General features: G+C 38.5%; 1 protein-coding gene across 4 annotated transcripts in view; it reads left to right on the top strand.

The window, feature by feature from the left end:
• The first annotated feature begins 9,101 nt into the window (after window positions 1–9,101).
• LOC117162847 (neurotrimin) overlaps window positions 9,102–25,947 on the top strand; it is a 476,077-nt gene continuing 459,231 nt past the window's right edge. For all 4 annotated transcript variants that reach the window (XM_033344845.2, XM_033344844.2, XM_033344843.2 and 1 more), the window contains exons 1-2: window positions 9,102–10,493; window positions 20,097–20,223. In XM_033344845.2, the coding sequence (XP_033200736.1) occupies window positions 20,160–20,223 (64 nt within the window). In that variant the 5' untranslated portion in view covers window positions 9,102–10,493; window positions 20,097–20,159. The remainder of the gene's footprint in view (window positions 10,494–20,096; window positions 20,224–25,947) is intronic.

The raw sequence follows: 25,947 nt of genomic DNA, 5'->3' as shown, positions 1-25,947 counted from the left end.
CTGAAGAACGATAGCAAAAATATTGTTTTATATTATGTTATCCCTATATTATCCAGACGTAAATATTTTAACGTGTCCTTATATTTAGAGTCGAAGAACAGTCAAAATTTATCCTCCTTACAGCACAACATTTAATGAAACGAACAATACAAATGTCGGTTGTTCTTTTCCTCTTATAGCATCGCGTTAAAGTAAAATCTGGAGTAACGTCGATAGAATGGAAATCGGACTCGCAAAGAATGAGAGTGCGCAGCGGTAAATCAGCATAGATTTAACGGTGGAGCTTTATGGAGCGTGAACGTAACATTGAATTTCATTAGGCGCGGTTGTGTATCGCGGACAAGGGAACGCGGCAAATTCCTTGTCGTGAAATTAACGATAAGGAATTTGGTTGTTAAACGGGCGATCGAGCTGTGGCATAAAGTGGTAGGGAACCGGGTGGCGGGTGCACTTGTTAATTTCCCACGTTACAAGCGTTGTCGTCGACGGCGTACATGTATAATATGTCGGTTTACGACGTGTTTATTAGAGTTAACCGTGTTGCGGTCCTTGTATATGAGAATACCTGCTCGTTCCGCATAAGCTGACAATTGCCGTGGCAGCAGGTGACAAGCAGTCATCGCGGTTCCGCCGTCGACGAAATCCACGTTACACCTCTCTCATCGTGTATATGAACGCGCGATCTACATATGACGAAATTTATGGCGTCATCCGTCACAAACAGCTCATTGCCCGGTTGCTAATTTTGAATCCGATTCGCGAATTAACGTCCGAAATGTCCAGTCCCGGTTTTCGAGGGTTGCTTTTGCACCAGCTACCCTATTCGATTGTTCTTTACTCGCAAGTGAGTGGGTAAACCTATTGATCGGTTAATTGAATGATTAATCAGGACCCTGCGGTGAATGTTGTAGTCAGATCTTGTTAAACGTGTTTCTGGTTGCCGAACTAGTTAGTTAAATCGATTCTTAATCAAGATATTGTTTAGTCTTGCGATTAGAACTTAATAAAGAGAAATCAGTGTTTCAGTTTGGTCAGTGTTAGTCTTTGTTGATATACGTTGCTGGTCATAAATATTACAACACGTTTATTAGAAAACTCTATCAAATATTCACTCGTATTTCGGTTATTTTATTTGATATTTCATATTACAAGGTACATATGACGCGAGTGAAGACAAAATTTAATTTGTGCCAAATGTCATACTTTGTCCAGATAGAGCAAACTACTTTCCTGTGATCTGATAATTTTATATCGAACAGGATAATCAGCTGACTCATAATTTGTAAGATTTATTTATGGAGTTTCGTTCGTTTTGTTATCAAAGTTGTTATTGCTATGGAAGAGAATTTACTACTGACGATAATTCGTAAAATTTTATTAACCATATTAGACTAATTGTGTTTGCAAGAACGTTAGTTTATTGGACTTTACATGAATGATTCTCTGGTTTGACTATCTATCGGAAAATGTAGATTTACTCACATAGGACATAAAAGATACAATTTATATAAAACAATATAATTTACGTTTTCAAGGGAATATCAAAGAACACGGAAGAATTACGGCACACGTGATGTCATGAATCGAATTATTTGTTCAGCGAAGATCACGAAGGAAAGTCTCGAGTTTACGATTACTGCAACGCAGGGCGAGCCGTGAAACCGTTTGCACGTTGTAACGAACCAATGGTAGTTTTTTTAAAGGAAACATTTATGGATTTTACGGTGGTTTGGAAAAGTTCAGAGGTGAAGCTTCAAGCAGGAAGAAGTTTTCGAGGAAAGCAGAGAAAGCAATTGTGGTTGCATCATCATCGCGGGGCATCGAAGCGCGACCAACCGTTCAAACCGTTCCAGACTTTCATTTCAATTTGTGCTTAAAAATTTGTAATACGACTGTAAGTTCCGTAAATGTCACGTAAAAATGATAAAGACGCGTTAAAACGTCGATTTCTTTCGTCGAGCGATATGTCGACCAATGGCGCGAGCTCTACTTATCGGTGCTTCATTTGAAAGTGAAAGATAATGGCAGGGAAGCAACTAGTCGTTTCCATTTATGGAATCTATTTCTTTGTTTTCACTCAATTCCCTTAACAATAGCCAACGTTGCTTTAATGCATTACATTCATATTTCTTTTCAATCTAATTCAAAGTCTAATTTGTGTTCTTATGACTCTTAGAACATTAGAACTAACAAGATGATAAAAATGATTAGTTCATCATTTTTTACAGAAATTTCATAGATTTATAACGATACAGAATAAAATAAGATTTAGCTATAAGAAGAGATCAACGAAAAAGTATTAAATAAATTCTTGGAATTTCCTGTTAATCGCGATATTAAAGAATAGAATTCAGTTACGTAAATTGACTGAAAAATATTGCAAATGAAAATGTCACGTTAACTGTTGATTAAAGTGGCAACGTGTTGTAATAATTGCATTGCTAAACTTAAAAGGAAGCTGTTTTACCTGCATTTTCGTTATTTACCTATTGATGAATATATATCTCCTCCGCGATAGATTCTAAAACAAATCTTAACAGGTTTAATCTTAGGCGAAATGCTCAATCCTCGATAGTTTCAATATTAAAGTGTCGTACGTTGTTTACGCACTATAGATCGATCGATGTTCGCAGAAATAGCGGGTCTGCGTATTTTGGCTTTACCTCCGCTGGATCCAACAATCGCGCGTACAAGTTGCGGCAGATTAGCGAACGAAATACCGCATTGTACTTGAACGTAGAGATTCGTGTTCCACTGCAATTAAATTACGCGAACCATTAACAGATAACGACAGCTCGAAGAAATCGATTTTGGTCTAGACACCGCGTCGATGGGCTAAGTAAATGCGCTGGGAACTGGGTCTTTGGACTTTGATGGGCTAAAAACTTTGTCGGGTTCGTGTTCTCCGGCGAGATTCATCGGTACCGAGTAAATTACGAACATTCGGTGGAATCGAAGTTACGCTTCCAGCGTTTAAATCTTATACTCGATAATATAACTATGAAGTGATTCGAAATGTAAGGTTCGAGATCTAGTGGAATGTAATTATAGGAAAACACTTCTAATATACGTTAATTATCATATGGCTCAGACCTGTTGAAATGTCTACAGTCTACTTAGTCTGATCTATTGCGCAAGGAACCGCGTTTTATTCAGTTACATCGTAATCCTCGATATATTGTGTATATATAACGATAGAAACAGGTTGAATATCAATTGGTAGGAAAAATATTGATTCGAGAACCTGAAATTATATGAAATAATCGCAGGAATAACTTGAATATAATTATTAACTCGACAACGAAATAACAAGATTCAAAGATACCTGTGAAAGGAATCAAAACTATTTCAACAACTTTTATGGTAAATTAACACGATTATAAAGTGAAAGAAATTGTTATGTTTTATTTATTACACAATTTCCTCTTGAAATATATGGTACATAACGTTTCCGTGTACCACACTTGTGTTTGTAATAAAAGAATAGAATGGTTCCTGTAATAAAAGCAACGAGGGGTAAAGAAAAGTATCTAGGGGAAAAAAGAAGAAAAATGCCTTTTAATGCTAGAGATTCATTAGCAAAATTTCCTACTAAGTTCGTGTGTTAGATATGAAAATCTAACGAATTTATGAGTGACCAGTTCTATGAAAATAAAAGACAGACGAGAAAACATATACATGTATTTTATACGAACGAGATAAATAGAAGACGACTTTCAAGAACCGTACCTATGTAATTCATTGTGAATCACCTTGACAGGTGAGAGTAAAAAGAGTAAAAAGAGTAAAAGGGTCGATACAAATCTTTAAAGGGTATGCTCGAAGCTCTACATTTACTGTAATTATTTTCTTCAACATTGCCTCAAACATCAAGCTGCTATTTTCATCTGGCCGTGTAACTAAAATATTAAAATAATTCTATCGGTACACAAAAAAAGTATATACATATATATACACACACAGAGTACATCGGCAGTGTCGAACGAAATTGGACAATATTTCTCTATTTCGAAACGAAACTGAAGCGTTTGCATTTCATCGATATCTCGATTAATCGGCGCGTGACTCGGCCGATCGGCCTCAGGCGTCAAAATTGACGGAAATTCCAGAGCGATCTTGTCAGTGAGAAATCTAGATTGCCTTTCGTACTGTACATTACAACTCGATAGTCCGAATGTACGGGTGGTCGCGTTAGTCCGTATCCTATTGGACAGCATAGTGGCGGTGGACGCAGTTTCCTTGTTCAGAAACTGAGCTGACGGCGTGCAATGTCCGATCCAATCTACGTATGTGTATGGTCTACGGCTAACGGATGCCAGCCCCTGGTGTACGGTAGTATCGTCATTCCCTACGATCTACATGGCCGCGTAGGCGGTGCAAAGCCCGATGTAACTATACGCGTGTGGATACAGTCAACCAAGGACGCTGTGTTTGGTGGTACAGTAGCACGGTGCGCCGGAAGCCTTGCCAAAGGCGACAAGGGATGTTCGCTGGCTAAATTGCTGCTACTGCTTGAGGAATATCTCATTTTTAGTTAATTCTGGACAACTGTTCGAACGTGTTGCGCTTGTCTTTCAATCCGGACGACAGCGGTTTGTCTTTAATACTATTCCTACTTAAAATCTGTATACCTTTTTTATCGCGGATAAAAATCATAAGGAAAACGTGATAAGCACATTTTTTATTCTTTTGCTTTCATGCCACTTTATGACAAGAATGAAGTAGCTGATAGTGGAAAGAATCAGGTTCAAATATATACGAATAGTTAACGAAGTTTTGTCGAAGCCAAATAGGTAACATCACGTTTTTTACGTTATGAAAAAGATGAGAAAGACACGTCTAGCTAGAAAATAAAATAAAGGGACTATTTGGAAAATGAAAAACGTAACTTGTATATTTATTTCTCTATAGTATTTAAATATGTTTGGTTCAATTAATAATGTTTGCAGGTAAGTGTAAAGTGTTGGTTTATGCTTTCCATACATAATTTCCAAGTTAAATATGTGTATTGTTGTTTGTTATGTGTTTTGGCTTTTATAGGGTTTGTACATGTAGTTCGTAATACAATAGGGAATGATTCGTCAGATAGGAGCTAAGAAAATATGACCAATAGACATTTGACTTCGACATTTTTCGGTGTATGCAATATCGACAACCCCATTTGTACCATTTTTTGGATTTACGGACAATAGGAAACCCTGAATGAGATCGATATCTTATGTATAACGTGTATGGGGTTGAGCTCGTTTGGATATAGCAAAGCATGGAGGCGAATGTTGGATATTTTGGTAAATCGAGGTCATATCTCGCGAGAAAGAAGATTCTCCTTTTATATTCCATTCTTTGGACAACAATCGCATTCTCGAATCATCTTAACACCCATATGAGAACCTACCGTAAAATCATTTCGAAAATGAAGAATTTTAACTGGAAATAGCCGTCGTTAGAGTGCGTGCGTTTATGTATTTGTTGGAAATTAGAAGATGCGAAAATACACGTAATGCACATAATATGCAAAAATAAGTCCAGTAAGAAAAATTATTAAAAACGATTCGAATAACTCTATAGTGGGGCCATTCGAGACAACAAAAATAGCCAATTAATAAAAGAAACAACGACATAAAAGTTCCAGAAATAATGCGATATACCTATACACGTTACTGAATTCTAATAATTGTAACTGAGAACATTAACGTTAGTCGAAATAACTTCTTCCCATTCTATGATTAGTTTAGACCGACCTAAGAATGGCTCAGAACTGATTTCGACGAATTACAAGGCAAATCACCTAGCCTCCCGCTATCGACCCTACTTTACCCTACTCACAAAGATATGAATTTTTAGTCACAATGAAAGACATTTGGAAAATTACCATTTTTTATTTACTATACAAACTTTGTATCTACTGTTTCCTCTGAAACCCCGTCTTTCGTCTTTAGCTAACACAATATATCGCGGCACACTCGGAAGTAGTGTTTCATTGCCACGTTCGCGTGCCATGAACGCCTAGCAACACGTACTACATAATAATGTTGCAACGTCAATATATTTTGTTAATTCGTACCTGAAAGTTAGTGCCGCGAATAATTATGTTGTAAACTAAGCTGGCTATAGTTCGGAAACTACTAACTCGAAGGCGGTTTCGCCAGGTGATATGATTTCGAAGTAATAGGAATCTCGGTACGATGAAGCTTCGCTGTTGAATCTAAGCTAGCAATGGGAATAGTTCGTCGTAACGATATAAGCTTTTGTTGGATAGCGTGAACTGTGAGCTAAACGTTCCTAACTCCTGTTACTAGTAACTAGTAATTAAGCGAGGCGCTGCTGTGTGAAACGACCTACCCTCTGTTCCACCCACCTTTCAACTCTCCCAAGGGTAACGGAGTAAACCGTTTGTGTCCATGAAATTCGCGCTTGTTAAGTAAGCATGTCCAACGACAACTTTTTTTCTTCCCTCTACGTCAAGTTTTATTCAATCGGCAACATCCGAGAAATATGGAGGGATGGTGCGTTGCTTGGTATTACCGGAATGATCGAATATCACAGTTCTATTTCTAAGTCCCATACCAACAAAGTCGTTATGCATATACTCAGGTGAGTCATTGACCAGGGTTAAGGTTAGGATTTCCCTCTCTGTTATGGTTAACACGAATCCTACCGTCTTCTATTTTATCCTTATTTTCATATTTTTCACGCCTTCGACTTAATTTGTTTTTTAATATGGAATTGGCCTGGAAGTTCAACATGAAGACTACAGGGGAAAAAGATATTGGAAATCAAATTTGCTATCTTTTACAGGGAAACAGTTTTGAAATTCAGTATGTTGTCAATTAATTCCATGATTGTTTGATTTTGATCTTTTCTACCCTTTCCATAGTATTAAAAATATTACGCGTGTTACAATATTATAGTATTGAAAATAGTAAGATATATTGTTTGTCTTAACAGACTCTCTTTATGCTTAGCTATTTTATATTATACTTGTAATATGATATTAAAATCAGAAAATTAATAAAGACATACCTATCACGATTATTTCCTGCGATTTTCACGTAATGAGAACATAAATAATTGAATTTATTATTTTAATTACTGAAAATAAATGGGAATGAAGCTTCTGTACATTAAAATGTATATATTTTAATAGTATTTGTCTATGAATAATAAACGATATATAGCACACTGGTTTTTTGCATTCATCGTGTAAGATTGATTGAGGAAATGGATGAAGGATAAATATTTTTATATAAATACATAAAAATCCTTCTTATAAAATTCTGTACTTTTCTAAGTCTACCAAAGTTCATTTAGCAATTCGATATCCCAGATACTTGGCTTTAAACCTACTTCTGTGAATGCTATCCATTTTCAATGCAAGGTAGTATCCCCAGTGGATACATTCGGAATTATTCACATGAAGTTTCGAAAAACAAACGGTAGGAACGTCGATTTCGTAACTCAACTGAAAAATTGTATGCAACGACCACCGTGTATTCTTTTTCGAAACATGGTTTCGCGTCGAGAAACAAAATTACTGGGATATTTACCACTAACACATGCCATGAAATGTTTACCAACTATTCTTTCTCGCTGCTTGGAATGCATGGCAGGTTGAATATTCCGGAGCTTCGTTTAATTCAACGTGAAAACGCATACGGAATAGAGATATCAGAATTTTGGCCGCTTACGGGTAGAGTTTCTACACGCGAATAGATTCAAACGTAAATTGTAATATAATCCACGAGATATAACGGTCGTTTTCCTCTGGCCCCGGTATTAATAACGTCTTAATTGGAAATTAGACCATGACACAGGTGTTCAGCCTTGTTTTCTGCGAGGTTACATTCTGTATCGTATAAATTCGTACAATTAATTAATCTAATAGTAATGCAATATTATTTTACCTATGGGATACTGTAGATTGAATTTCACACTCATTTTTGTTTCACTTATTCCAAAGGGATGGTAGTTCTTTTTTATTTATTATTCCAAATGATTTGAAAGAATTAATAATTCCTTTCATGGAACCTACCGATCCATAAATGGTCTGTCAACGTAAACTTCCAGGTTATCAAATCTGATTTAAGGGTGAATTTAAATCGCGGCAACGCCTATTCACAAATAACGTGACTCCATTGTATGCAAGGGCGTTACACGAAAATCTGCAGGTGAACCTTATTCCGTCACCGAGAATGATTTAAAGCGCATTGATTAAGAGATTGTATAAATCGTCTTCTCTACTTTAAATCAGCTTTCCTAGCATTAATCGTCACGAACACCATTCTGGATAGCGAATTTATGACGACAGTTCCAATAATTTAAATCTCGGATATGTAAATCTGCGATTTAGGATAGACCAAAATGTCGTGGGACAATTTTGTTTTACGCTTCTACACAACTCCTATACAACCCCTATAATTATTTCGTAGATAACTGATATAAATACCGTCGTAAAAAGCGTAATTCGATAACGATACATATAAATTTTACTCGTAAAAATATATTACAACGTATCGCAATAAAATTACACTTTACCGGTTTTAGATAACACAGATCGTAAAATCAAAAAATTCAAATGTTGCACACAATAAATAAAACGTCAATGTATATGAAATATTCAACATCACGTCGTACTTAACATTAACAATTGACTAAAATCGAATGCTCGATTTAATCTGTGCGAATCAACTCTCTGAAGTTGGTAGCGCTACAAGATGCATTATACTTCAAATGAGACATTCACAGAGTCGTAACATTTCTATGAAATTTCAATATTCAATATTTCTGATCTTCAAAACGTTGTCAGCAAACGTTGTCAATAGTACTTACCGTAAGCAGCAAACAACTCCGCCTTCGCACACATGTGATCTAAAACCGATGGAAGATTCGATCCTAGAAAGAGCTTGAGAAATTTCACGTGCATGGTACAACAACCTGGCTGCGATTAGAAGCTTCAGGTGTAGTGGGGCATAGCGAGTAGGGATGCTAAGGTGAGGGGTGGAGGGTCCCCTGCGGTGAAACGGTGGTGGATGGTTCGCCGGACGACCGTCGTTGGGGCGCTGCAACCCGTCAGAACGTCAGTTTGCTATCGCACCGCGACACGGTCGGGTCTTGTTCCGTGATCGTCACGTACACGTACGTACACGTATACACGCGCGCTACTCCGCGTCAAAATTCTTTCGAGATTGGTAACGGTTGCCACGCGATCGGTAATCGATATATTCATACACATGCTCGATGAGAGATGACACTAATCGCGCGTTCGAAGTTCGCGATCGTATGAGAAAAAAGTCACCTAATCCCCCGTTCGTGGACGAATGTCCCACTGCAGATGACACGAGTTCGTTGAATTTCATGTGCAAGTATTCGTTACACGTGTAAATATACGCTATCTGCGTATTAATACGCGGATAATCCTCGTATAATGCGTACGATATTAACATTGAGATCGGTGAAAAGTTTCGTGCCCTTGAAGTAGTAAAAAAGTGACTGGAGATTTGTTGTCCTTTGGAGTGTTCTCGGAAACGAACACAGTGCGCAGAAAAAGTTTGTTGTTGTCTGCGGGCGAAATCGAGTGATACGTTTTTGTGACTTCTCGGATAACACTTGTTGGAAGACGCTATGTGGGAGCAGTTAAGGTACACACTTTTTTAAACACTTCGAGAAACGTTTCTTGGCTGGAGATTTGAATCTTTAACGGTGTAACGTCTACTCGATCGTGGCATCGTGCGCGAATATATCCACCGTAGCGCTGATGTGCGATCGAGAATCGAAGGTGTGCTGTAATCGACCGCGATAAGTCGTATAGAATCGAAACGGAGACACGATTGGAATGTTCCTGAAAGTTCGCCGAATATGCGAAATACAAGTGCACGATTAATCAACGCACGTACGCGTAACCGTCGATGGTTATCAAGGGAGTTTCAATTAAATCTCCCGCGGGGAAGGTCAAGTGCGCTGTGTGAGCGACATTCAGTTTTCAGTTTTAATTAAAATACACCCGAGATTGCCATCAACGTGGCTGTGTCTGAAATTAATTAGCGACGCCTAGAGACAACGACAAAAGCGTAAGGTGAGCAAACGGACATCGTACCTCTTTGGCCAATGCACGAAAAAGATATATTCTAAAAAACAAAGGGTGTCGGTGTGACAGTTGAATCGAGGGGAGTGTTGTTTTCCGCTCGAAAGACTCGATATATCGATCGCTGCAAGATCACTGGGAAATAAAGAAGGATAAAGGAAAAAAAAGAACAAGTCTCGGTGTGTTTCTTGTGGTTGGAATTCGCGTGTGCGGCGACTTAACGAGAGAGTTCAATCAGATTTTCGTTAAACGCTTTTTCGCGAGTGATAAATTGTGTCGTTGCGTGCGGAAATAGGACATAAGCAGGAAAGAAGGATAGGCGAGAGAAAAAGTGGGGAAAAAGTGAACAGCCTTTCATTCCTCGACGCATCCACCACGGAGTGATGAAAGCGGCATAGCAACGGCAATAGAGGTAAGACGAACTATCGCATTTTTCTCTTGAACGAGGCTCTATGCCAGTCGAATCGATGGGGAGACATTCATTGCCAATTTCTTTTCGCTTCGATTGCAACGGTACATCGACGATTCGATCGAGCTTCTCGATGCTCTGCCTCTTGTAGTTGCGCCCGATATTACCAATTTTGAAATAAAGATGCAAACTCACAACTATCTTGCTATAAAGTTTTTTTGAACAATATCGAGAAGGAGATGGAGTGGGGATAAATCAGCCTCGTTTTCTATCGCACGCTAGGCTCGATATAGATAATTTTCACGATGCACGATGTATTATTTAACGCCGCATTGTTAGAATCGTTGCTCGGTCGTGTCGTGCCACTTTTACACAGTACGCGAATAGTTTGTGTATATCTGATTAACAGACATCGGCGAAATACATCGCACGAGCACTTCTCGACAATGTGTAGTGCGTTCAATCATATAAATGACATTCTGCTCGTTGAAGCGTTTTATTTTCGAGCTTCGCACGCGCGTTCAAGGTAAACAATGCTGTCTCTCTATTTGCGGTGAGATCGGTATCAGTGCTTTAATGTTACACGGGCTATTACAAATGATCGATTAATAGTACAGCGTCGGTTTGGATAATGATCATTTATTCCTCTTTTATGTCAAACGCGTACACACAGTGATGCATAAGACCAATTACAATTCTATAGCGGCTTAGGAAAATAACTTTAAGTTGATCGCTTGTAGAAACTTTGGAAGCTTTTGAATATATTTTTCCGATTATGTATGAATATAATATAAATGTTACATATATAAAAACATTTGGAGATTCTGTTAACTCTGTAATGGGATACGGCTATCGCGAGAATATTACTCTACTAGTTTATACTCTGCTTTTCGCGTTAAGATATTTCGTATCAAGTTTGCTTTAGGGTCGAATCAGTCTTAATTACATCGCGTTCCATATTGTGTCCTTACGAATTAAAACACAATAAATTGTTACAAAGTTTGATCGGAGCTGCGTGTCGCATAATCGACAATACGTGAAATTAAATAATGCATGAATAATGCGCATTGTTAATTGCATTATTAAACAATAATATATGAGTGATGTATAGCGAAAACGAGAGTGAGGTGGAGAGAGGATGTTTTTATCTATATAAAGGAAGAGACGATGAATTGGCAATTCGCGGGATTAGCATTAAATGCGGAACGGACAAGCGCGACACGGAAATTCGTTTTTGCACGATTTCGCGGTGGAATTTGCGGTATCGCTCGTTGGATAAAATTGAAATGTCCCTGTTTTAGCGTGTACGCGTTATCTCTTGTACGATGGTTGGCCTGACAAGCACATCGTGCCCGTTCAACATTTATTCGAAAGATTAGCCCGCGCACTGTCGATTCGCGGTGGCAAATCGCGCGTTTAGCGTATTATCCGCGGCAGTGTCGTTCGTCCGCCTCTAAAGACCAAAAATGTTCCGGTTAATTTTACCGACCGTGACAAAAAACACGAAATTACTCCGCACTAATTACGAATATCGCGACTGTTCTTTGTCTGGGAACACAACGGACGGCTAGATTATGCTAGCTGTTTGCTCAGCCCGCGTTAAGGTAATTTAACTTTTCGTTTTAAATTATGGAAATACGGACCGTTGTGAAAAAGTTGCAAACGTTACACGTAGACAGCTGGCCCGTGGAATATTTCGTTTTTTCGTTCCCATGTGCGTGTTTCGCGTTCGCCATAATTCGTCGACTATCGAAGTATGACAGAGATTCGGATCGAAGTAACACGTGTTACATTAATCAATGGTTTACTGCGATAGTTTATGGCGGAATAATTTGGGATTTTTTATTCATCGTTTCTTTCTTTCTTCCTCAAACGTTTAACATTTCAATGGAGAAATTTTAGTCTACGCGTGTGTGTTTAAATATGTACGTACGTACAAATATATGAATGCTCGAGTTTCATTTTCTCGAGAGCAAGAAAAAATATAATAAAATTCAATATTTCGCGTTGACATTATCGTTGTTACGTTAAGAGATAACTGTAATTTTTTTCTCTGCGTGTTACGGATAAATTTTTATCCATGCAGATTGTAGAACTTTCATCATCAGATTGTATGATTTATGTCCCTATTTTCAAAATTACATTTACATTTTAGCTTGTTTCTAGAACTCGCGTATGCTAAAGAAACAGCTCGTATAGTGCTGAACTTTAGGATGATATTTTTATCTATGGATACATTATTTAATATTAAATCTGCCCCTTTTTGAGATAAAAAAAATCTATGAAAAAGACGTACTATACATCAGAATAATTACCCTAAAAACCATAATTATCCGGTAGTGTAAAATCTCTCCAACGTTTGCTTTTTCATCCTCTCTATTTTCGAACGATTGATTCTGTCAATAACAACTTGAAAAAGATCAGTCTTGTTACTGTTCAAATAGATCCAATATATGTATCATTTATTTCGTGTATTAATTATTAAGCTATTTATCGCTTCAACTCTGTGTAGGGGTGAAAATATCGAATATCGTACGCGATTTGTACCGTGTTAGCCATAATCTTGTAATTTGGAATTAAGGTCAAAGTTAAAATTGAACTTTGCCACAAGTACAGCCTGCTTTCGTGTATGCGGTTTTTAATCCACGCCGGGGTTGCCAAAAGCGGTTAACAAAAGCTTTCGTGACGCGGATTTGAAAAATTGCGTACAGTCATTTATCGTTCAATGAATAAAGAATATATTATACACGTATGTATGTGTAGTATCCATGGGAAAGGATAGGCGTGCGTGTTATCTCTTGTGCCGCTTTCATCCGGATACAATCGACCGTTTTCCCGTGAAGTGAAATTCGAACTGCCTGTATGGATGTGCGCGTATTTGCGTGTTGAGTGAGAATGTTGAAATTTGTGAACAAAGGGCATAAAAGTTGAGACCGTTTGTAGCGAGACACGGTTTCGAGACGTTATTTTAAACCTGATGTATCAAATCGCATATCTATATAAACGACCAAAATAGTTCATATATGGATATTTATTGTTCTTATGATTATTACTGTTATTATAGTAGAACGGTTTCTTTCGAATGGCGGTAGTTTCGTTGGAAAAACTTCCCTTCAACTTTCGCTATAGCCGGCGTATTTAGCAAGCCAGGGTATTCCCTACTCCCCCTAGTCGTGGCTAGAACGAAGAGCAGCAATTATCATTTGAATAGCTCATAAGTAATTGTCATTTAGTCTCATGTAATTTTCACTTGAACAATGAAAGAGGGAAGGAAAGATAAGTCGAGGAAGTTTTTACGGAAGCTTGTGGAAAGAGATGTAATCAAGAAGTTTGTAGAAAAATATATTGCGTGTTTACTTCGATAACGAACAAGAAGACGAAGTAATGAAATTACACTCGTAAACTTGCGCAAACAAAAACAACAACGTTCTCTTTTAACGTAACGTCAGATTCATTAGGACGTAATATAAAAGTTATAACGAGCAATAAGAATCCTAAAAATGTATGAATTTCATAAGCAGCGAGCAAAGTCATGGAAAAAATTGTCACAGAAACGATAAATTTCACTTGTTACTTAAAAAAAATTTTGGCTTTTACATTTTAGTCAAAGCTTATTGACAGGATCAAAGACGGAGTGCAGAAAGTTTCAAATAAACGACCGCTGCAGCCAATGAGATACGACTGTTTGAAAGAACTGCCATGGTCCCGTTTTGACCTCGCTCCATTCATTGAGAATTAATTTAATACGTTTTTGCAGAGCTCACGTTTCTCTCCTCCTCCACGCTCTTTCTTTCTCTCTCTCTCTCTCTCTCTCTTTCATTATCTTTCGTTTCCTCTTGTATGCTTTTTTCAGACAATGAATAAAATTACAAAAATTAACGTTTACTTTTTGGTCGAATGACGCTAATGAATTTTAAAGCGTAGGATCAGAAACTTTCTACGATATGGGATGGAAAAAAGCGAAAAGTCAGAGGTTGTACGGAATATTTTGTACGGGTAGCCAGAGTAAAAATTACGCAAGGGGAAATGGTACCATATACTACAGCAGAACACCGTATTATTTTTGCTAATGTTAGTTATGCAACGCTCTCCTTTGCACACTAGCTAAATTATAGTTGATATCATTATCAGAAAAATACACTGGACGAAGCTGCCTCTTCTGTCACTGCGATAAACCTTATTTTCACTGTAACGAAACCTTCTCTCGTGTTAAAACATCCTTTCGTTCTTGATATTTTCTTCGTTTCTTTGACGCGCTCAAATTTTCTTACAAATATCTCAGAAAGAAGAGCGTGCCAGCTCTTTCCATCCTTGTTAAAGATTTTCGTGTACTTAAACTGAACTCGAAAGTACGCAAATAACCAACTGCAGGAAATATTCAACAAACGTGTTACATTGATTTATGAAAGTATTCGAACATTTGGTAGCAACTTTGCTAGCAGGTTTGTAACAAACGAGGTGGCAAATAGAGACCTGTTCGTTGACATTGCCAAAATATGAACGCTTCCATCGATCTTTGGTTCTATCGATTAGAGCTTTTCATCGCTCGCTGTTAAAATGTCTCGGTTGGATTGTTAAAAACTGCTACTGTTTTTTACTATATAGGGGTTGCTATATGTAATTCTTTCGGTTCTCTATCTTCGAGCATTTAAATTTCTAAATGGAGTTTTCTTGATTTATCGCGAAAGCAGGAAGCCGAACCGCTTCGTGTATGAGGTTTATCTAAGATAGCCAGATAGATATTCCTTCCACTTTATTTCCGTTTTCGGCAAAAGGCTCGCGCTTGCTTCTTCCTACCTTTGTCCGCCCGTTTCTTTCCAGTCTCCCCTGCTTTTCGCACAAAAGCGATGAATTCGTTAAAAAGTCGGAAGATCCTTATCGTCACTTCCGCATGAGACTAAAATATGAAGTCGTTTAGGCTTGACTTTTCTCAGTTCCGCGGTTTAATCTTGCCTTACGATGAATACGGACGCACGCCTGCAACTGTTCAACATCGTACATCATTTTTTCTAGAAAAATACACGAGGTACAAGTTTATTTTAAAATTGGAAAATACTCTCATGCGCGAGTGCGTGTATTTCTGTTTTCAAACGTACATAAACTATCTGGTTTAAACAGAAACATTAAGTGAGTCATCTTTGCCCCTTTCTTTTGTGTACTTTCATTATACAGTAGAAAATGATTAAATAAAGGAGTAATTAGAAGAAATTATATGTCCGAACATTACACAATTGAAATGCATTTTATTCAACAAATGACTTTTATTCAACATATTCTGCTTTTATGTATTCAGGCCATTTCTTAATCCCCATCCAACGAAGGCTGCATTGTTGTTGTCAGGATCGTTGAATATTTTATTTTAAACCGATAAAGCGAAGAGCCGAACGAAAAGCCTTTTTATCCCTGTGTGAAAGATTGACCAAACTTATGTGAGAGATAAAACCTTTCATGTAATTTGAATAATAACACGTAAATGTAAATTGAATTGTGACGAACATGAAATATCTGCTTGAATCAGAATAAAGTTTAAGGATCAATACCTGTCTGAATTTCTTATCGTAGGGAAGCTTTTGGTTTCAAGTGCAGTCACATAACATGTTAACATAAGAAAATTTTGAGGACTATTATTCATTGCACCACGGTACTTCTACTCGTTTGAAGACGATCTTTAACTTTTATGACTTCGTTTCTATAACGATGTCCAAGGTTTTAATAAATTCGTATTTGGTGGTTGGTTAATTTTACAGAAATGCTTAAAAGATCGGAGAATATGCTGATGTTAAAAAATAATGCCAGTTTCTATATTCCAATTATTTCGTAAATTAAATTATTTATCAGCGGCTCGTCGATTTACGAGTTTATTACATTATACAGATTATCACACTTTGCCGTGAACCATTCTTCAAACTTCTATTGAAACTGCAATCGCACGAGTATTAACTTGCGTCGTATTGGTACATAATATGTATAGAGTTTGACAAAGTTTATAAATTTCTAAACGTCCCAATTGTTTACGAAAGGAAACTTAGTCAACAATAAGACCCGCTAGTTGCAGATAGGTTTAGATGCTTCGAAACAAGATTTAGGTTAATACCGAGTAAGATTGCTATCGAAATCCTTGTAGTTGTCAAGGTTGTTGGTATTAATACTGTTAGATACATACTTCTAGTAAACTTCCTGTAAACTTCGTCCTTTCAAATGTTTCCCTAACACACAGCTCGAATTATTTTTATAATAACTGCACGGAATGTCGTAAACTATCAATTGCCAATCAAAGTTTTTATTTAACTAATTGGTACTAAAAGTGTAAATATTTGCTAGGATTAATTGCAGAATATCACGCAATTTAAAACTGAAATGAATGGCAAACGTAGGAAATGTACTTCGCAATTTAGAAAGGGAATTTAAGATGTAAAAAGAAATTATCTGTAGTATTTATCAAATATAAATAAGGCAAACACAAATTAATAGAACATAATAAGAAGAAACACATTTAATCTATTCTCAAATTGCAGATAAAATTGTAGTATTAATCGATAATCCATTATGATTTTTAACACGTTCACTGCGTACGATTTGAATGCGTCATGTAATCCAAAAATATCGCAATTATTTAGAAAAAATAATAATCGATATCCAACGTAAAAAAGTTGCTCACGAAGAATTTGTTAACTGCGCGAAGGGGGTAGTTGGTTGAAATTGTAAGCAAACGGATGCGCGTGGATGCGCGAGGCGACGAGCTCGCGACGCTCTCGTAAGCCCGTGGCAAAGCGGAATTTCGGATTTTCGTTGCACACGGTGCGCGACGATATACGTATATAGAGTCTATGCACAACCGTTGCATAAAGTAAAAGCGAACCCGGATGAAAGGAGCGGAGAACTTGCGAGAAACGTGTATCTGAAGGGTTGGTTGAGTTGTGTGCAGGTTTCCAAAAGTAGTCGGGACGGATGGAGTGATAGCTTTTCCCTCTCCATTTTCCCTCTTCTGTGACTCTTCCTTTTCTTTTTTTCACCTGCCTCCCTCTCAATCTCTCCAAATCTTCTGTTCCTCTCCCTCTTCTCTCTGTCTCTTTCCTTTTTCACGTTACCGCACTCATCCCCTCACGCGCTGTTTCTCTTTTTCTAATTCCACGTTTCTATTTTTTCTTCCCTAACATTTCCTCTTTACTCTCCTTTCACCATTGTCGCGCTCCCTCATGCTATTTCTAACTCTTTGTCTCTCCTTGTCCCTCAACCCCTTTGCTCTGTTGTTCTCGTCAAAGAGATCTCTCGACGCGCGTGCGTTTCCAAGTTGTGTTGTGTCGCATCGCGTGTGATTTGAATAAATGGACCGCGTGACGAGAGCCGGGGGTGGACCGGAACCACCTGGGGGACGCACTATGACGTCAACCCTGGCCACCACAGGCCATTTCGTCGACGATTAACAGCCGAAGATGCGACCAGCACGTCGCTCCCTTTATCATGGATTCATCGTGAAATAGTATACTTTTGTCGCGTCACGAAAGAATTTCTTCAGTTCGTTTTATGTATCGCTACCGGCCTTAAACGCAGAATCATATTTGCACAATTCTCTCTCCAAATTATTGTAGATACGTAGAATATACTTCAAGCGAAACTTTTCAGGCTATGCGATCGTTTGGAAAGGTTATCGCGAAGTCGAGAAAAATATTAGAGGACGTTACATTTTCTTGGAATCAGTACAAGTACGGTATAAGTGTACAAATATTTGTAGTTTCTTGCAATAACTTTTTGCTACCTACTAGTTAACTCTATGATCGTTACACTGAAAAACTTGTTTTTGCTAGTTTCTGCAGGCTTCAGGAATATCCAGTTTCTTGCGATGAAAACATGGAGAGAATACGAACAAGAAAATTCAGACGGAACCTCTTAATGAATGTTGAACGTTTTTTTTTTATTTATTTTCCCTTTAATTGATGCGTTTGATGTTCAGTAAGTACACAAAAAATTCCCTGCAAACTTCACTCAAATAAATCGACTATGAAAAACGTTAGGAGTTTTCCGAACGATTCATTAATTTTCGTCTTTGATCTTATCTCAAATAACCGTATACAATTAATTGATATTGACGGAAACGATACGTAGATAATATTTATTAATATAAATAAAAGAGCAATGATTCAGGCTATAGGAATCTTCGAAGACGCTTGTACTAATTGACTTTACACGTTGGAATCTTGGAATAATCGAAATGCGCGTTTCCAACCATATTCTGAAACTTTAGGCAGATCGTACAAAATGCCAACTATTAATTGCAGATAAACGTGGAACTAAAACGACCCACGTACATATCTTGTATCGAATTAAATTAAGCAAAGTATTTGATCCCGTTTATGGCAAGTAGCAAAGAGTTAACATCAAAGAGACGTTCTTCGATCATAACTTTGAGAATATAACAAAAGTCAAGTTCTTGATCGAATTGCATCAGGTGTCCAAATACGAATACGTACTTGCACGATTGTGTGTGCACGACGTTAAGATTCGAAAGATAGAAAGAAGAAACGGAAGAAGAAAGAGGACGGCTCGCATCGAAGATCATCCGCGCATAGCGTGAAAATTCTTAGACAAAGTTTACGACGTCTCTGGTAGTTCTGTTTCTAATGCTTTTTAGTTGCTCTTCTTCGTGCCGCGAATCCCGAAGCGAGCGAAATTCCTCTGAATGGGAACGCCGAGTTAAAGTGTCGAAGCTTTGTCTGTCGTACGCGAAATTTAGGTTTCTGGAGGACCTGTTCTGCTGGATGTTTGTCTTTGCGATTACGTTGTTTGGATTGTCGCTACTTTTCAGAGAAAAGATATCGTTTTATCGATCGTTGCGTGCCATTGTTTTCGCAAAGGTATTAACATAGTGTCTAAAACGATGATCTAAAAACGAGTATAAAACTTTAGAGTAATAAAAGAATGTTTATATAAACTTGTGACCTACTTTGCTGCCGAGTGATGCTTATTTCCGTGCCCGTTAAAATTGGTTATTTATGTTCTTTTATAATGACGAGATAATCAACTTCTAAGTGCTAAAAGAATTTAAGCTATCGTAAGTAGGTTAAATTGATTTGATCGTCCATTGTAATTACTTTGAAGTATTTATTTCAGTAGCTCGGTTTATAGAACCAGTATCTCGCAGAATATTTGCTAGTGTATTGTATGTTTTGTTTTTATCTCTGGATATTCAATCGCTTACTTCAACACGAAGTATATCTGGAGCTACATTTTCCATTAAAAAAAGCAGTGATATAAAAATGTTATTTTCGTTATTGCTAATTCCTCCGTACAGTATGTAATTGTCAAGAGATGGAAGAATAAATGTAGATTCGAAGATTAAAGATTAACGAGAGAAGGTAGATTTAAAAGAATCTGACAATCGAGCGTTTCTTCAACCTATAGACACGTGACCAGAGTTGGACGAAAAATTTCTTTATTATTCATATAAAAAACGTAGTTTAACGATGACACACGTACACGCCACGATTCTGCCAAGTTGATATTACTAAAGCGGTGGCTCTTACAAAAATTACGAACGCACGAACGAACCTGTAATATCTTAGGACTGCATGTACGTGCTTAATATAATGTGTCTGTTCCTCTTTCCAGCTCTATCCAACGTCCAAGAGGCACGTATTATGTGAGGTGAAACTTGCAACGAGGCAAACGAAGATGTCCGCCATCAGCGTGGCTGCATGGCTGCTCAGCGCCGTTGCATTCGCCGCGATTAATAACGGTGAGTTGCATTATAAAACGCTTATCGCGTGAATTCGTAATTACAATGGCAGGAAGCTGAAGCCCTTAGTCAACCTTCGTGCTACCTGAACTTGCAATATGTTAAGAAATATATTTCTCTTTCTTGCCGAACGTTTAACGAATCATTTCAATCATTTGCAATAAAGGTATGCGAAACATTAAATTCGAAGAGTTTTAGGATTTAAATTTTCCAAATAACGTATCTTTCGACCTTCTAACAATCAAAATTTTTAATTGCTAGTTGAAAAGCGCGAAACTGATCGTAGTTTTAGCACGCGTTGCATGTTATTGTTAGTTTTTATTGAAAAAGAACCTTTTTTGCATGCAGTCAATTCCTACAGTTAATCAGTTGTGTAAAATACATCCAATTTAAAGTTCATGATCTGCATTGAGTACGGTTATTTTATGGAATTTATATTTTATATGGAATAGCAAAACATAACGATAATAATATTAGTAATAATAATAATAATAATAATCATAATAATAATAATAATAATAATAGTACAATGATACACGAAGAGATTTTTTAGTTGTTAACGTTTCTCGCGATAATGATTTACGATGGGAGTTCTTCATTGTATTTGATTTATAACGCGGCTTGTTTCCCTGTCGTTGTACTTCTATTTCCTCTGCCACCTGTTTGAAAATGTTTCCGGGTAGATTTTAATTGGGGACGAACATGCGAGCGATACGTTCCACCGCAACCATTTAAAATCGCAGTTGGACGGTAAAATAGTTAAGGCGGAAGGGAACGTAACGATTCTCCTTATCAAACCACGGTCGATAAAAATCTGTAGAATACTCGAGATCGTATAATGAAATTCTTCATCGGAATTTTCGTTTCATTAATTCGTTTTCCCTTTCCGCTTAATGCACGCGGTCGTATTAACAGATATGTAGTCAGGACGGTCTGAACTATTTCGTTTAAAACATAATTAAAATAACCGTGAAGGGACCAGGGTCGACCAGTCTGGTAATGTGGTGCGTTCGACGGTTCAAAGTTTCCTCTTACCTTAAAGTCATTCACATTCAACTTAGATTCGAGAATAGCTCTTTCAAGTCGTTAACGAAGTTTCCAATTCTTTTGCCTTTCTTGCGTCCGTTTCGGTTAAAACCGAGCGAAAGAACGTTGACATTTCGAATGCAAGGTGGCAATTAGCGATAACATTGTTATAGTTGGAAAGTGATTTTCGAGGTGGAAGAACGCCCTGTTCGCATACCATAGTACGTTTGGCTACCTTCGGGGTAATAGCGCTAATACTCGATAAGTTAACGACAACCGAATTATAGCGCGCGAACGTTCGTGTTTTATCAAACAATAAATTTCGTAATTAAACATTTTCTCTATTCGCCGGAGCACTTTTCGGGTTCGATAAATAATCTAACTTCATTTTCTTCGGATGGCTGATTAAGTCACGGTTACAGCGGAAAATTATGTGATCTACGCTCTGATCCGCTGTGCGACTCTTATCATCTTTATTCTCGACGAACAGTCACGAAGATCGGGAACAATCTACAATTCAAATATTCGAGCTTGACCCAGAACAAACGAACGCCTTCCTTTCTTGTACCGTCTCTGCACTCTATACTCCGTTTTCGTGATTCGATACCAGCCGGAATAATTTCCTTGATGGAACGTCTACTTTTTCATCCCTTCACCCTTTTACGGGCATTCCGACCAAAGGATTTGCGTTAGAATTTCGTGTACTTGCATACGCGATGTCTCGTTGCATCCTTGCAGAGGGTGCGTATGGCTTACAGTAATCTCCGAATCAAAATGCACTCGTCCGGCGATACGCGTTTGCACGCGTTTCAGTGTGAACTTGTTCGGTTAGAAATGTAAACGTATCAAGGCGAGGATATACATTTTGTATATTCGTGAGTATCTGGATACTTTTGACGATTTGTATCGAATTGTAGAAATTAATGACGAATTGATAATTAAAAGGACTCGCTCCTTTTTTTAAACGAAATTATCAGACTGTAGATTATCAGACTGTATATTATCTCCAAAACGGAGATAATATATTTTGCTGTTTACTAATATATATATAGTATATGGGGTGGAAAATCAAGAATAAGATTCTTTCGTTTCGTTTTGAGCTTCAGAATCTCGCTGGATCCAATTTATACCGTAAGTTACTTGTACGTTATATGTGTACTATTACATACATTCGGTATATACTATCGTTGTTTTTTGATATCGAAAATTTTGCTACCAATTTAAAAGACCTTTTGTACTCAACAAACAGAGTTTGTTATATAACAAAATAATTCTATGAGATTTAACAATCGTAACTGGTAACTTTATCCATTTTTTAGATGAAACTTTAGTTTTGAATATACAGCTGTTGCTTTATTATTTCTGGTTCTGAAATATTTAACAAGTTGCAGTACGCGAATGAATTTTTAAAGAGCGGGCTTCTACAGACTATTATTTTTTAGTTTATTTCCATTACGTTGTCAAAAAAACAGTAGGGAAGTTCAAAATGTTATTTTTTGTGGTAAATATAGTTCTTTATACAGCATGTTCGGCTACTGTTTCAACACAATACAGGGGGTGATACTTGAAACTTGTTTTTTAATTACTGATAATTAAAAATCGGCCAAAATATTCCTGCACGCGAACAAACCTCCTTACACGAACGAAAGGAGGTCAGTCTAAGCAGCGAAACGCACAATGATTCTCAAACCGAACGACACATGAATTGCAGCTTATCTCGTACAAAATATTCAGAGACATAAACGAGCTGGCGCGACGTTTTTCAAAAGAAATGCTTGAACATTAATTCAGGAAAAGATTGAGCATTAAACCTTACTCATGGAAATCCATAAGTGCATATCGAAAACCGCCTTATACAATTTTGGAGTAGAGGGGATTAATGTTTCCTTTGATTATTTGCTTTCATAATTCACAAATAAAAAAGCGTATTGTCAAGGTTCATAAAAGATAGATGCATCGATATGTCAGTCAGGATCGCAGCCAATTAGCTCATATTACTTGCCATATAATTAATAATTATACCAGATACACAGATCATTGCTTTGCTGTATAATGATACAATTAGTAATTATATATCAAATAATAATGATTTCCCTCATCTCACCAAGAGGAGATGCTGCGAGCAGATATCCATCCTCTCCGCGACCCATCCAACCTCCTTTTACGCAAGGAAATCTAAAATTCACTCATCGCCAAATAAATACTCCTTTTGATGGGTGTTTGCACACATGTTTACAAATTAGTTTGAAATAAGAGAATGATTTCATGGTTAAGTTAGATAAGTATCATTGTACAGAATGGGCCTACGATGGACTTGACATAGTCAAAAGATATCCCGCGGTGTCCCACGGTGCAGTCCAGTCTAGATCATCCAAAATTCTTTTGGCGGCATTTGGAGATCCAAACTGGACTGGTGCGTAGTTCTTAGCTTGGCATCGTTTTCCAAAGATTAATCAACTGATTAATTTTTGAAAAAGGATGCCAATTACCAGGTCTCACCACGAGGAGGTGACTACGCACGAGACCCGCCCATGGGTTATGTAACACTACACATCGATCTCGACATTCAACCTGTTGGCAGAATGTCGAGTTTTGACTCTACTTAACCATGGGCCTGCGTATGGAAATAGTTGTTTCGTAGCCTAACTGCGAAACACATATCTCCAACGCAGCGCTTACATGAATCTTTACAAACGTAGAACAAAGCCTACGTAACGCAACATCCATCTCCCACACAACGATTACATCGATCAGTACAAATATCGTACAATAATTCGCATCCCTACTGGCATCATTCGGTATCAAACACACATTTATCTAACTTGGAATGAAAGGAAGAAAATGTAGCTACTGACACTGTATATACCATTTCGTGTCTCGCAGAAGGGACATACGAGTCGCTGTACTAAACTAGTTATCGTTCTATTTTCGCGACACTGTAAGATATTGAAGATACTGAAAAGTTATAAACTCTAACGTGATCTCAATAAGTATCCCTTAAAAATGGGTAAACAAGAAAATGCCCGATGAATCAGATGATAAAGGAAAAAATTGCGGCGCGCCCGAAACGAACGAGATCGCGATCTCTCGAAAGAACTAACAAACCTACACGACGTACCCCCGTACACGAGATAACCCCGAGGTTCAGCGGAAAGCCCAAGAATTGACCGTAACTCGATTCCTGTTTCGCCGTTCGAAACTTACACGAGTCGCGGTCGATGGCGCCGACCGATGATGCCAGTGATCCACGGGTAATTCAGCCGTGGATCCGGCACATAGGCCAGCAACTTAACACACTCCAACTGAACATGTGGAACCCGGGGATGGACCGCTGAACAGGATTACGAAGGCAAGAGGCCTCAACTGAACAGTGGGGTCCACTCACGGGGAGGGACCGCTGAACAGGATTACGAAGGCATTGACCTCAACTGAACAGTGGGGTCCACTCCCGCGGGCCCGAACAGAATTACGGAGGACGTGAAATTGCAGGTCCCTGACCGAGTACCAAAGTACCAATCGGACAGGACTGCAGATCCACGACTGAATCCCCAACAGATTCGCTAGCATCACCGGCGCGACGACAACTCCCGCGATCCGATGCGAACGTCGAGCAGTCGTCGAGCAGTCACCAAGACAGAGGTGTCCTTGGGGCGACTTACGAATCCAAAGAGTTGTCCAGTGCACGTTGACCCGCACGTACGCGGAATACGCGCGAGCGTGTACGTCACGCTACGGTTTGAAAGAACTGAGTGATCGCGAACCGATAAATCGCGAGTACAATAAGTACTGTGTGGTAAGCGAGTGAAGGGAGACGAGATTTTTCTTTTTTTCGTTCTAAGGTGGATAAATGTCGTTGTACAGAATGAGCTCACAATGCACTTAACATAGGTATCTACCTTACGATTAATTAAGACTAAACGTACGCATCCCACGGTGTCCCACGGTGTGCAGTGATGTCCCACGGTGTGCAGCGATGTCCAACGTTGTCCAACGTTGTCCAACGGTGTCCAACGTTGTCCAACGGTGTCCAACGTTGTCCAACGGTGTCCAACGTTGTCCAACGGTGTCCAACGTTGTCCAACGTTGTCCAACGTTGTCCAACGTTGTCCAACGTTGTCCAACGTTGTCCAACGTTGTCCAACGTTGTCCAACGTTGTCCAACGTTGTCCAACGGTGTCCAACGTTGTCCAACGTTGTCCAACGGTGTCCAACGTTGTCCAACGGTGTCCAACGTTGTCCAACGGTGTCCAACGTTGTCCAACGGTGTCCAACGTTGTCCAACGGTGTCCAACGTTGTCCAACGGTGTCCAACGTTGTCCAACGGTGTCCAACGGTGTCCAACGTTGTCCAACGTTGTCCAACGTTGTCCAACGTTGTCCAACGTTGTCCAACGGTGTCCAACGACGTCCAACGACGTCCAACGACGTCCAACGACGTCCAACGACGTCCAACGACGTCCAACGATGTCCAACGATGTCCAACGTTGTCCAACGTTGTCCAACGGTGTCCAACGGTGTCCAACGGTGTCCAACGTTGTCCAACGTTGTCCAACGTTGTCCAACGGTGTCCAACGACGTCCAACGGCGTCCCACGTTGCAGTCCAGTTTAGATTATCCAAAATTCTCTTCGTGGCTTTTCGTAATCCAAACTGGACTGTATTAGCGTGGTTCTTAGCTTGGTACTGAATTATTGTGCAAT

Source organism: Bombus vancouverensis, chromosome 2 (genome assembly GCF_051014615.1).
Source record: "Bombus vancouverensis nearcticus chromosome 2, iyBomVanc1_principal, whole genome shotgun sequence".
NCBI classification, from domain to species: Eukaryota; Metazoa; Arthropoda; class Insecta; order Hymenoptera; family Apidae; genus Bombus; species Bombus vancouverensis.
The sequence above is the reverse complement of the archived record's forward strand: the minus strand, read 5'-3'. Positions and strand labels throughout refer to the sequence as shown.